The sequence below is a fragment of the Battus philenor genome, unplaced genomic scaffold (genome assembly GCF_028537555.1).
Source record: "Battus philenor isolate CCGP_79_NKW_IND1 unplaced genomic scaffold, ilBatPhil1.0.hap1 SCAF_29, whole genome shotgun sequence".
NCBI classification, from domain to species: domain Eukaryota; kingdom Metazoa; phylum Arthropoda; class Insecta; order Lepidoptera; family Papilionidae; genus Battus; species Battus philenor.
The window spans coordinates 4,396,249-4,408,085 of record NW_027181692.1 but is presented as its reverse complement, the minus strand read 5'-3'; the positions used below and the strand labels follow the sequence as shown (position 1 = coordinate 4,408,085).

Sequence of the window (11,837 nt, the reverse complement as noted above, 5' to 3'; positions counted from 1 at the left end):
ATTAGAATACAACAGACAGCTTCTGGCGGTATAAAGCCTGCAGGGGCAGATAATAAACAATTATTAATTTTAAATGTAGTTAACCCAAATTTGGAAACTTTTCTGACTATATTATCATTACACTTTATTATTTTCGAAACCATTGATTGTTGAATAGCCAGCTTGATAATATTTTACTTTTGTGTAATACACAAGCCGGTAATCTGTTTTTAGGAAAGAGCACAGTACAACAACCACCCTTGCTCACATATTCAATGATATATTAACAGACATCAATGATGGAAGCAGGAAGTTATTGGCGATCCTGGGTTTTTCCTGGGCTTTTGACTGTATTTAAAATGTTACTGTTGTATCTGCCATAAAATGGTTTGAAAGCTTTTTTATATACCATAACCAATATGTAGAGGTGATGCTCGATTCTGGCAAGGAATTAAATTTGGTGGCAAAAATTTTTACATATGACAGGCTTTAACTGTTTCTAATTTACACTGCGAACACCACTTTGCTTATCTTTAACTAAATTTCTCATATTCACCGAGTTTATCCTATCTTGATTATTCAGTTGATTAAAAAATATACAATGCACAGTAGAACAAATGAATAGCGATTTAGATAAAATAGTTGATTGAGCAGAAGCTTAACCCTTCTTTGCATGATTTTTACTATTTTTTTTAAATAAATCAGGGTGATGTAATTAATGCTCTAGATTAAAGGAAAAATATTTAAAAAAATCCTAGTGTGAATTAAAATATGTATTATGTAAAAAATAATATGATGGAAATTTACATCATCATGCAGTTTCACATATTTAGCCCGGTACTAAATAAATAAAAAAGTTGTTTACTTAGTCTTCTTTATTCTTAGTGATAATTCAAAAAACTATAATTATTTTATTTAAGCACCAATTGACGCCACATTTATTACACGAAATTGTAGAATAGCCTTTACATTTGGGAAATTTGCACCGGGGTGACCCACCTACTTTTGGTCAATGTTCAGCACCATCTTTTCTTATGTCTTTTGGAGGTGGTGGAGCTGGAGAACCTTTTCTTTTTTTGATTGTAATTCTTCTTTTAGTACACTGGTACCAGGACGCCCTCTTTTAGCTGCTTTGGTGGTTCCTTTGTTGCATAGCACAAAGGACAATTCATTTCTGAATTGGCCCATTGTAAGCAGACTCTTTTTAGGTTCATCACTTTCTTGAGCATTTTTTTATAAACCATCCAAGAGTTTATAATAGCAAGATCAAAAAGATGAAAAAAATACGCAAATACCACTTTTTAGACCCCATTTTTATATGATTTCTGCCCAAAAAGCTATCCATGAGATCTACTCCTCCCATATGTTTATTGTATTCTTGGACAATAAACGGACAAGTAATATCAGTATGTATACCAGAATGATCTTGTGCTAGGAAATTTGATTACTGGCATGTATAATAATATACCAAAGAACTTATACAAATCATATTCTGTAAATGATATAGATGAACTGGGATTACTCTGTTTTTTATATAAATTTGTCTCCTTTAGTAATGTTTTGATAAAATCTTCAGTGATAAAATGGTTAGAACATTGATATAGAGTTTCTAGGTGTGATAACCTGAAGCAGCAGAACTCCCCAAGAAAGTAATTTTATCTGTGTCACACACCAGATTCCTTTTTTTCCAAATCAAGTTTCTTTTGTCAAATGGAAAACTGGATGAAGACTGCAAATTAGATGAATTTGATGTGTGAGAGGGTTCTTGATCGCCTGGTTTTACAAGAGGAGGTTCAACGTCAGCAGTTTCATCCACATCGTCATCATCATTCTCCTCCTGCAACACTTATAATTTCATCAGCATCGTGGTTTTCATCATCGGAATCTTGGTCATTAAGGCCATCTTCTGAGAGCCAACCGCCTTATAACTTACAAAGATAATCTGCAATATCTCTTTCATTCAAGTTTCTCCAAAAAACAACATAAAATAAACATTTACAAAAAAAAATTCCCATACATTACAAGTGAAGTTACTGCATAGTGATGTAAATTTCTATCACAACGTTTTGAGAAATTCAATTATAGTGTTTTGATTAAATTGTACATAAAATAACAAAAACATGAAAACAAACCTTTTTTCCACTCATTTTCATTTTTTATTGTATTTTATATCTCCGTTTATTTCCATAAAACAATTTAAAATCTCGCTCCTTTCTTCCAGTCTCAACAAACAGCAGAATAACAAGTTCCAGGTCTGGTAATTCACAGTGACCTTTGCTATTTTTCGACAACCGCGTTTTGTTGTACGCAATAGTCGCTTAAAAAGTTGCGAGCAACAACAAATTTACGTTACAAGGGTTTTGAGTATCTTTTTTTGTTGACTAAATGTTATGATGGAAATTTCCATCACCATGCAAAGAAGGGTTAAGCAACTAATGTAAATACATCATATTAGGCACAAAGAAACAAGTATAATAGGCAATAAAGGAGTGTATTTGGTGATTAAGGGATGCAATTGGAAAGCCTGTGAGGCAACTAATTTAAGTTTAATCGAAGAAGAGGTCCTTTGAGTCTCATCAGCAATTGTTTCTTCAGGTTCAAGATGTTGTATCAAACAAGAGACTAATTTAAAAACCCCAATGCGTCATTACATTTGTACTGGCTTGTTCTCATAAGCTTATACTGTGAGTTGAAAATGCCTGTGCAAGATTTTGTCTGAATATTCCGCCGCGCCCTCATGTTACCTATACTTATGTGACGCAAAATTGTAAAAAAATGCATTGCTTCTTATCTCGACAGCAAGCTGCGGTGACCGAGCAAGGTGCGGCTCGAACCACATCCCAGCTCACAGCCGGGTGCTGTTTAAGCAACATGAACGAGTCATTGCGTTTGGGGGCAATTTTAACTTCTCTGCTTTCTGATGCTGCAATGTTCTGTGTTTGTGTTTTTATAAGTTAAATTAATGTATTTATTGTGTGCAATAAATATATGTTACCAGTTAAAGCTTTTTCAATGCATAATAATTCAAGTATATTACAATAATTTTTAACATATACTGTGATTAAGTAAAGTGAATTTGTTGATAAAATGTAAATTCTTGATTAATTCTTCCAAATCAATTTCATCCACTTCAACATGTTCCATGACTAAACGCACTTTTGCTCATGCTTTTTCCAGTCCTCGAAAGAGTTGGAAGTCTTTTTTTTTTAGCATAACCTTCAAGATCTTTGATTCGGTTTTTATCTCCTCAATTGTGTCAAAACCGTATCCACACGTTGGTCTTTTAAGTTTACTGAATAACCAGAAGTCACACTGAGCCAAATTAGAAAACATTTGACAAAAACCATAACTCAAAGATAATTAAACATTGTGACAAACAGATGCTTGGTAAATGTTACGAACAGTCCTACAACAACCCAGAAAAATAATACCTGCCTTTCTTACACCCTGGAGTTTTAAACATACATTTCACCTCACTTTTTGATCACAGTAGTCTTACAGTCAGTGGCGTACCTAGAACTTTTGCCGCCCGGGGCGATCTCCAGTTTGCCGCCCGGGGCGATCTCCAGTTTGCCGCCCTTTCTATTATATGTCAATCAAATAGTGTTTAGTTTTTGACTTTAAAAAATATTGATATGTCACTTCAAAGTAATCATATAAACTTTTCAAAAGAAATAACATTTATAAACTGACATCAAAAAATTTTAGTTAGGAAAAACTGCCGAACAAAGTCGTAAAGATCCTTTTACGAATTCAACGAATTTTAATTAATACAATAAAATAAAATTATCTTGTTCTTGTATTAGAATCCAAAATTTATACTAAAATGCATTTATATACACCGAGGAATAATATTCGAAATCATAAAGTTAATAATAATTTATATAAATCAAATATTAAACTTATAATAATTATTTATTATTCAAAAAAGAAAATAAATTTGAAATGAAAACGTTGCTTTTTACAACTATAAGTAAATATAAAAAATGCCGCCCCAAGGTAAGTGCCGCCCGGTGCGGACCGCACCCACCGCCCCCCCCTAGGTACGCCACTGCTTACAGTACTGTTAGTTTTTGACATATGTCTATTATATGTGATGTATACCCATATCTCAATTAGTAATTCTAAATATTTAGTGAAGTAACTATATTATAGATGTTAGAGAAGTAAGTAAGAAGTAACTTCTTAGTCAACATTTGAGAAGATAGTTTTTTGATATAAGTAAAGATGAAAATTTAATTTTCAGCGTTTATGTTTGTAGAATCAATCTATAACAGGAAACAAAAATATGATTTCATAAAACCATTTATTTTTACAACTAATGTAATAAATCTAAAGTCTAACACTATTAAACTTATGTTCAAATCATATATTCATGTGTAGAATATCAATTGCGCAATATTAGTGTGCATATTTGATTTGTTATCTTATTTACACTTGGTACAGAAATTTAGTCTTTTAACTGAATTAATTACATAATTTTTTATAGCGTCTTGTGAAGGTCTCACTCAGGAAACATCTCTTTACTCTTCCTTTGGTTTGATTTGGAGCACCTTTTTCTCAAACATTATTTTCAGTTGTTCTGTAGCAGACATGGGCAGTCTGTTATTGGCACTGTATTCCTCACTGGGCAACTCTGCCACATTAAGCTCAGGTGCTTTGAACGTGAATGGTGTCCAAGGTCCCTGGACCGATGGGTAGTCTGTGTATTGGTATTTGCGGAGACGAGTAGCCGCAATGTCCCCTTGCTGTGTGCGGAACATTTCTATCCACTTTGTTATCTCTGAATGAGTTTTGTTATTCATGTTCATCCACACCCGGTCACCATTTACTATGTGTAAAAATAGAGAAATATGATTAGATAATTTTTTATTAACAATAGTATATTTGTATCAGTTTATTTTATCTTACTCATTTTTCTCCTTTGTATTTTGAATTCCATTTCTGTTTTATGATATATACTAGAGGTTGTCAAGCACTAAGATAGTCTGAGCCATTCAACAAAATAAAAGTACAAAATATTACTTTTGAATTGAAATAGTACAGTAATTTAAAAGATATTTTGAAACAGAGAAGACACAATGATATTTTTTAATTTTGCCTAGATTTTTATTATTAAAAGACTTATCAACCCTGGAAAAAGATTTTAACACAAAAATGTTAAATAGTTTCATTTTAACACTTTTTAATTGGGCAACACCCACTTTGCAATGTAATTTTATCTTATGAAGTTTGTTTTTTATTAAAAGGATTTAATACTTACAGTATTCAGCAACAACAACGGGGCTGCGATGGCGTCGTGGTTTCAGGTACACTACAACACTTGGATTTTTTGAAGCAAACTCCACCAAATCTTGTTCTATGAAGTCACTGAAATAAAATTCATATTGAAGTACAAAATAGAATAGGTTAAGCTAACACAAGTTGGTATTTCAGATTTTTGGAGGGAATATTTAGTTTTAAATTTTCGATTTTCATGACAATACGTAGTCTTCAATTATATATAAAAAGCAATCTACAACTAGTCCAGTAAATGATGTTTCAGATTACATTAATGGTAAAAAGTATTTCCATCTCAAAGGAAAGTGCCATTTTATTTTGATATTTAATCAGTCATTCGGTGGATAACTGCCGAACTTTGATGGCTCTTATTAGAAAAGTAAACCTAAGTTTATATTGACAGAAAGGGATTAATATTTAGATGTTACCGGAGGCCTCTGCTGCCGCCGTGACTCTTGCAGAACTTTAAAACAATTCTTTGCAGCTGGCACACGTAGCGACCTACACCATTCTGAAGAGGTGCTCGGACAAATCCAGATTTAAGAAACAAATTGTTATTAGACATTATGCTATTATTCAAAATAAATACAATATTTTTTAGGTTAGTCTACAATATAAATAATCTATGTAACCATTCTAAATTTATCAGCTGTCAGATTGATATAGATATTTAAAATTTTCAGTAATCTAATAGAAAGAACAGAGGCTTAAGGTTTATACGGCCAAAGCTTTCATTTGATATAGAAATAATGATTCTTTTAAAATAACTTAATGATTGCCGTTAAAATATATATAAAATATATATAATAGAAATTTACTTCGTGGTAAATTAAAAATAACTTTATTAATATTCTAATTGACAAAAAATACTTTCTAAATGTTCATAGGTCTGCTTTACGCAAAAGAGTCATGACAAGTTTTAATACTGCATCACAATGCAACTTTGGTGTGATAAAAATTAAGTTCTTGAGTATTTCAATTTTGCTGTATTTTCTGACCCTTAATTTTTTATTTCATATTTTATATGTAAAAACTTAATATTAGATAACTTATTATAATTTTTGACTTAACCAAACGACAAATTGTAACTAGTGCGTACACTTTTAGTCAATAGTCTTTCTCTAGTTTCTGTTTAATCTCGATGTCGTTAGTTTTCTGGGGCTGTTACAACTTTGCCGGTTACAAGGTTTGCGGATTACAAATGCGCGAGTTAAAATTTAAATTTTTCCTACACTGTTTCGTAGCTGCTGGAGTATCGATGCATTTTGGTTGGCATATTTGATTTTTGAAAAACTTAAAAGTATCAAAGATTTTAAGTTCGAAAATCGACACTAAGCTGTTTTTGAACCCAATTTTAATGGCTTCGTATGGAGCTGGAGGATAAGCATGACGAGAAAATGAAACAAAATTCTAAAAGAAAGTTTTTATTAAAAATACATTATATTTACAAAATAAATGAGTAAATACAACTCTTTCTTAAAAATAATCTTATTATTCTAAGTATAAGTTAATTCGTTTTGAGAAAATGACTTCCATATTTTAATTTATTTATTTATCCGCTAATGGGTGTATGGACACAATTACACAGTGACAAAAACTAAGGCTTAGAGGTATATTTATATCATTCACATTTGCGTTGAACGTCCTTAAAAAGGATGGCACGTTTTATTAGCTTCGTAATTTTATTAATTAAGAGAATTTCAATTAGATATACCTTGATAGTTTGCTACAGAATAAATTTGTTCAAGTTTTTATCAATTTAACACATTTAATACCCTTTCTTTTCATATTTAAGAAGTCTGAATCATAAAAGAGTATAAAGTATTATTATTTATAAATATTCCCAAACGCGGTGTAAACATTTAATTCCATATTAATAATGCGAGGAAACTTATTTTACGAGTATTTTATGTGCATGCGATAGTAAAATTTTAAGAGGAGATCGAGTTATATATAATTCATAACAATCTTCACAAAGCCAACGTCACTCAAAAACTTGTCAAAAATTCTTATAACGGTACATGCGATCAATCTTCATCAAAAATTCTTGATTGTATTTTATAATTTTTTATAATCATTTGGAATATACAACTTTCTTAAAAGACAGCACAAAGTGTTAATTATACATTCGGTTTTTTTTATAAAGCCGTTATATGTTTCTTTGTCCGGCAAACTGGTATTTGACAGTTGACAGCTACTTAACATCAAAGCGGTGATCGATCAACTTTTGGCGCGTCGGCAACCATTTCCCTGTGTTCCTCCTGCAACAAATTATTTTATATTGATGTAAAATGAAACTAATATTATTTATTATTAATGGATGTGTCTTATTCAGTGGTATATTTATGTATTTTTGTTATTGCAAATATTATTTTAAATTCATTTTGGTTCCTAGTCAGGTTTTGAAATGTACTTCCTATTAAATAAATATATAACAATTCCAGATAAATGATCAATTTAGATTTTGTCTGGAAAGAGAGCTTAAAATACAAAGAGTTCTTAGCAGGTTACAAGAGATGTCTTATCGTGAAAAAAAGATTAGAAAATTTATTCAATATTTTACTACTAATATCTATATTAATATTTCTCCGCTATGAGAGATGATGTCACATAATGAGCGAGGTTCTGTTCTTCTACACCTACAGGGGTATAGTCCTTCTTCCGGCGAACGTCATCGACGTAGAGTAATTTTTACCTCACGGATCTCTGTTTCCGTGAGCTCAATTTCGACGAAGCTGCACAAAGCCGAAATAGACTATAAATACAAGAATTCCTAATAGCCTTCAATATGAAAGAGTGATGCGGACTACTCAATCCCGTTCTTTTATTTCAATTAAGACAGGGAAACTCCTTCTACACATATGGTTGTCTGTTAAACTACTATGCAAAAAATAGTTTTTGGATTTCGTTGTTTATGATTTAGGCATCGTATGAAACGGGACATATTTTTTTACTTACATAAAAATATCTCACCCTTTCGCTGAGGCGCGTTCATCTCCGTTTCGGAAGCCAGGGTTGCGCCTTTGGATATTAACGATTCGGTTGTTTTTGGAGAATTTTCACAGCCGTCCGCTCGTGTTCTGGTACCTAGCTTTGGTGCGCTGTAACACAGACATTGTTAAAACGAAATATAATAAATTAATAATTGATCTTATGCATTTAGATGAAATAATTACGATTCTGAAACGGTGTGACAATTATGTTCATTATATGTTACTTTGCTAAAGACAACTAATGATTATGTTTGAGGTATCAGCGCGTCAATGTTTCTTGGAGGGGACTCCATGAAGCGCCCGCCCAACTGATATAAGAACTCGGCGGTCTCCAAATCCGAAAATAGTTAGTTTTTCTTAAAATTGCAAGTAATCGAAGAAGCAATACAGAGCCACAAAGACTAATAGCATTTATATCAACCGAAACAATGATGTTAACGTTATTCTGAAATAAATAGATGACATTTTAAAAAGACTTTACCTTTGTTCCACCAACATTTTGGTTAGTCTAGAAACTTCGGCTCTTAGATATTGTAGCTCTTTCTCTCTCGCACGCGCCTCTTGTTCGGCGTTTCGTTCGCACGCCGTCAGCCGTGCGCGCATGTCGTCGAAACTAAGAAAAGTTTTCCGTTAATTTCAATAGAATTAATAATATTGCCGTGTTTGCCATATTTTAAAATATTTAAGAATCTGTATTGTTCATATATAACATAATAAATATACCATAAACAACAATATAGTGAATTAAAAAAGAAGAAATTTATGGGGCACTGTGACTAAAAAACAAAAAAAATATATATAAAAATGACTTACAGTTTCCGCAAACACGCACATTTCCTCGTTAGATGTTCAATTTGTTCCCGCGAAGTTTTCTCAACCTGTCTCAATTTCTCGGCATTTTCCCCTTTCTTCTCCCTCTCTTCTTTTTCACGCGCAAGTGCCTCTCTGTTAGATGGTTAGTTGGGTTGGGGGAAAACTTTTAGTTGGTCAATTGTCATAGGTAAAGTATACTGTATGGTCATATAACTGTCTTTAAATTAAAAATAAAGCTTTCTCTTGTATTTTATTGAAACAGAAAATAAATATTTTTATAATGTAGATTATCGTAAGAATAAAATAAACAAAAATTAAAAAATACACATGATAAGTAAAAAATATTATTTTTTATTTCCTTTAAACATTTCATTTAAGTATAAGGTCATTAACCATGTCACTCGGCAAAAATGATACATGCTACGTTCCATTATTTAAGAAAAAAAGAAGTCATACGCAATATTACATATAAAGCATAGATGTTCAATGATTTAAAATAAATTATGCAAATTAAAAAAAATGACAAGAGTTTATAGACATTTCGAGAAAAATAAAAAGATAGAATTTTTACAAAGGCGTCATACAGATAAAAAAGTTACGATTAATCTTAAATAAAATATTATACAATATATATACTGTAGCATAAGAAATAACATGACAATGACTAGATCACATTCCGTATATGAAATGAGTTTATATTTTTTAGTCCAAAGAAAAATATAGTATTGCTGTATAATTATAGAACTATATACAGGGTGTAGCACGACTTGTAGATTAAACTTGAACTTAGTATTGTTGGGCTAGTTTGAGGCAAAAAAATCGTGACTGTATTATCAAGTTCTCTGAAGGAATCGGATTAAAAAACACGAATTTTCAAATATCAGCCTTGATAATTGCTAGATATCGATCTAGATTGTGCAATTGATAGATAGCGAGACACCCACGCGTGGGCTACGTCGCATCCACCGGTCGTGTTACCTTCTGTATATGGTAATATTGTTATTAAGGAATCTATAACAAAGTGATTCACTACATCTATGGTTAATAAAATTACGTAATCATTTTATATTTAATATTATTTGGTGCGACAATCTTAACACTGATAAAAATTTCTATAATTCTCTTTGGTTAATATTAATATTATAAATGATTTTATTTCAGTCCAATTAGGCAGTACAATATAGAAAAATATCTTACAAGTCTATTTCAGAAAATGTTACAATCTATTTAAATATAGGGTAATAATTTTGTAATATTTAAGGTACTTATGTGTCGGAGTAATTGACGTGAGTTTTTTTCTTTCTATTGACACTGTGAATGTAAAAGAGCAGTGCGAGCGAGAGGAAAAACGTTGCGAGAGCGAGGCGGAGAGATCCCATTAGGACGCAGACGCTGGAGGCGGCCACCAGCGCGCCGAGCCAGCCGCAACTGTCGGACAACACGCCACCTTGTACTACCGCTGCTTGCATGTCTATTTACTTTTATTATTAGCTTCATATAATTCATATGATCCTATTTCGAAATTTCAAACAAAACGCTCACAGACAATAAAAATATCATGACTTTAGTTAGCCATATCTCTAAAGGCACTTAGCCTCTACATTAAATATTTCGTCTAAATTACGATACGTCATTCATCTTAGTTGACTGCGAAGCCGTCTGATCTTCTGTAACTCATTCTTTTCAATATTCAATATTCCTAGACTTAACGCCAGCATTAAACATCGAATTTCAAATTCAAAATATCTTTATTGAAGCCACTTTTGAATGGTTATTTTAACATAAGCCACTACCGGGTCGAAATGCTGATCTGCTAAGAGCCGAATAGAAACTTAACAGTTGCTCTCTTTAAATGAAATTTAACAATGATGACATTATTGTATTAACCCTTCAAATTAATCAGTTTCCATATATTTTGAACAACTAAAAACTAGCTATTAATTTTAGATTTAATATAAAGATGATCTAAGATATTTCGTGGAACTTTATTATATATGCTTACATTCAAACCTATAAAGGGTTCGCTAAACTTTTGAAGAAGAAATTTAGGCTTTACGAATTTATTTTTGTTTCTTGTATTTATAGTGTGTCACTATTTTTTTTAAATATTTGAATTTTGTCGATTTACTGATATGTTATTAAATAAGTAAGACCTACGAAGAAACGATAATCAGAATACCAATTTTGTTTTAAAACATTTTTTAGGAAATCTCTGGGTTTTATAAATAGCGCGTGTATATATAGAGCTGTGATTCTTGGGCCCCCTTAAGTTCTAATTCACTAATATCTTAGTTACTAAAATGTGGTCTGAGGTTTGGAATAAGCATCTCCAAAGTTTTAAGTGCTGGTCGGCAAACAGCGATAACATTTTATGTATAAAAAAAAACCTTTTTTAATCTGTTCTTCACAGTGCTATTGTTAGATCTACATTAGGCGGGACGTTTAAATGTCTTCTAAAATTAAAAAATAATTGTGCTCTTTTCGTTAAAGGAATACTACGAATTATACTGCCTTTTGGACTTTTAAATGTGGTTTTATAGCTCCGTACGGACAATGAGATTTATTATAATGTGTGAAATAATGAAGACATGTGTTGTATGTTGGCGAGTAATGAATATTGTTACGTAATTGATTTGTAACATGCATGCGAGCGGTAGCACAATTTGTCCAAAAGACAATATGTTCAACATTTATAATTAGCACGAAAAATCAAAAAAGTTATTTACGTTTAAAATGAAATAAAATTGGATGCTTTTGTGACATATTTGCTAC

General features: G+C 31.6%; 2 protein-coding genes across 4 annotated transcripts in view; both read right to left on the bottom strand.

Moving 5' to 3' along the window:
• Positions 1–4,498: 4,498 nt before the first annotated feature.
• mRpL43 (mitochondrial ribosomal protein L43) lies at positions 4,499–5,900 on the bottom strand. The gene is made up of 3 exons (XM_068769929.1): positions 5,688–5,900; positions 5,243–5,349; positions 4,499–4,810 (listed from the first exon to the last, which is right to left on the bottom strand). Exons 1-3 carry the CDS (start codon positions 5,822–5,824, stop codon positions 4,503–4,505), a joined length of 552 nt encoding a protein of 183 aa, XP_068626030.1. The 5' UTR covers positions 5,825–5,900; the 3' UTR covers positions 4,499–4,502.
• An 854-nt stretch (positions 5,901–6,754) lies between these two features.
• Positions 6,755–11,837, bottom strand: part of LOC137926268 (uncharacterized abhydrolase domain-containing protein DDB_G0269086-like) — a 52,697-nt gene continuing 47,614 nt past the window's right edge. Inside the window, exons 13-16 of one of the 3 annotated variants that reach the window (XM_068769862.1) lie at positions 9,066–9,197; positions 8,734–8,865; positions 8,218–8,360; positions 6,755–7,520 (exon numbers count right to left, since the gene is read on the bottom strand). In XM_068769862.1, the coding sequence (XP_068625963.1) occupies positions 7,519–7,520; positions 8,218–8,360; positions 8,734–8,865; positions 9,066–9,197 (409 nt within the window). In that variant the 3' untranslated portion in view covers positions 6,755–7,518. Of the gene's footprint in view, positions 7,521–8,217; positions 8,361–8,733; positions 8,866–9,065; positions 9,198–9,226; positions 10,494–11,837 lie in introns of those variants that run through there. The other 2 variants (XM_068769861.1, XM_068769863.1) reach the window with 2 other exon arrangements.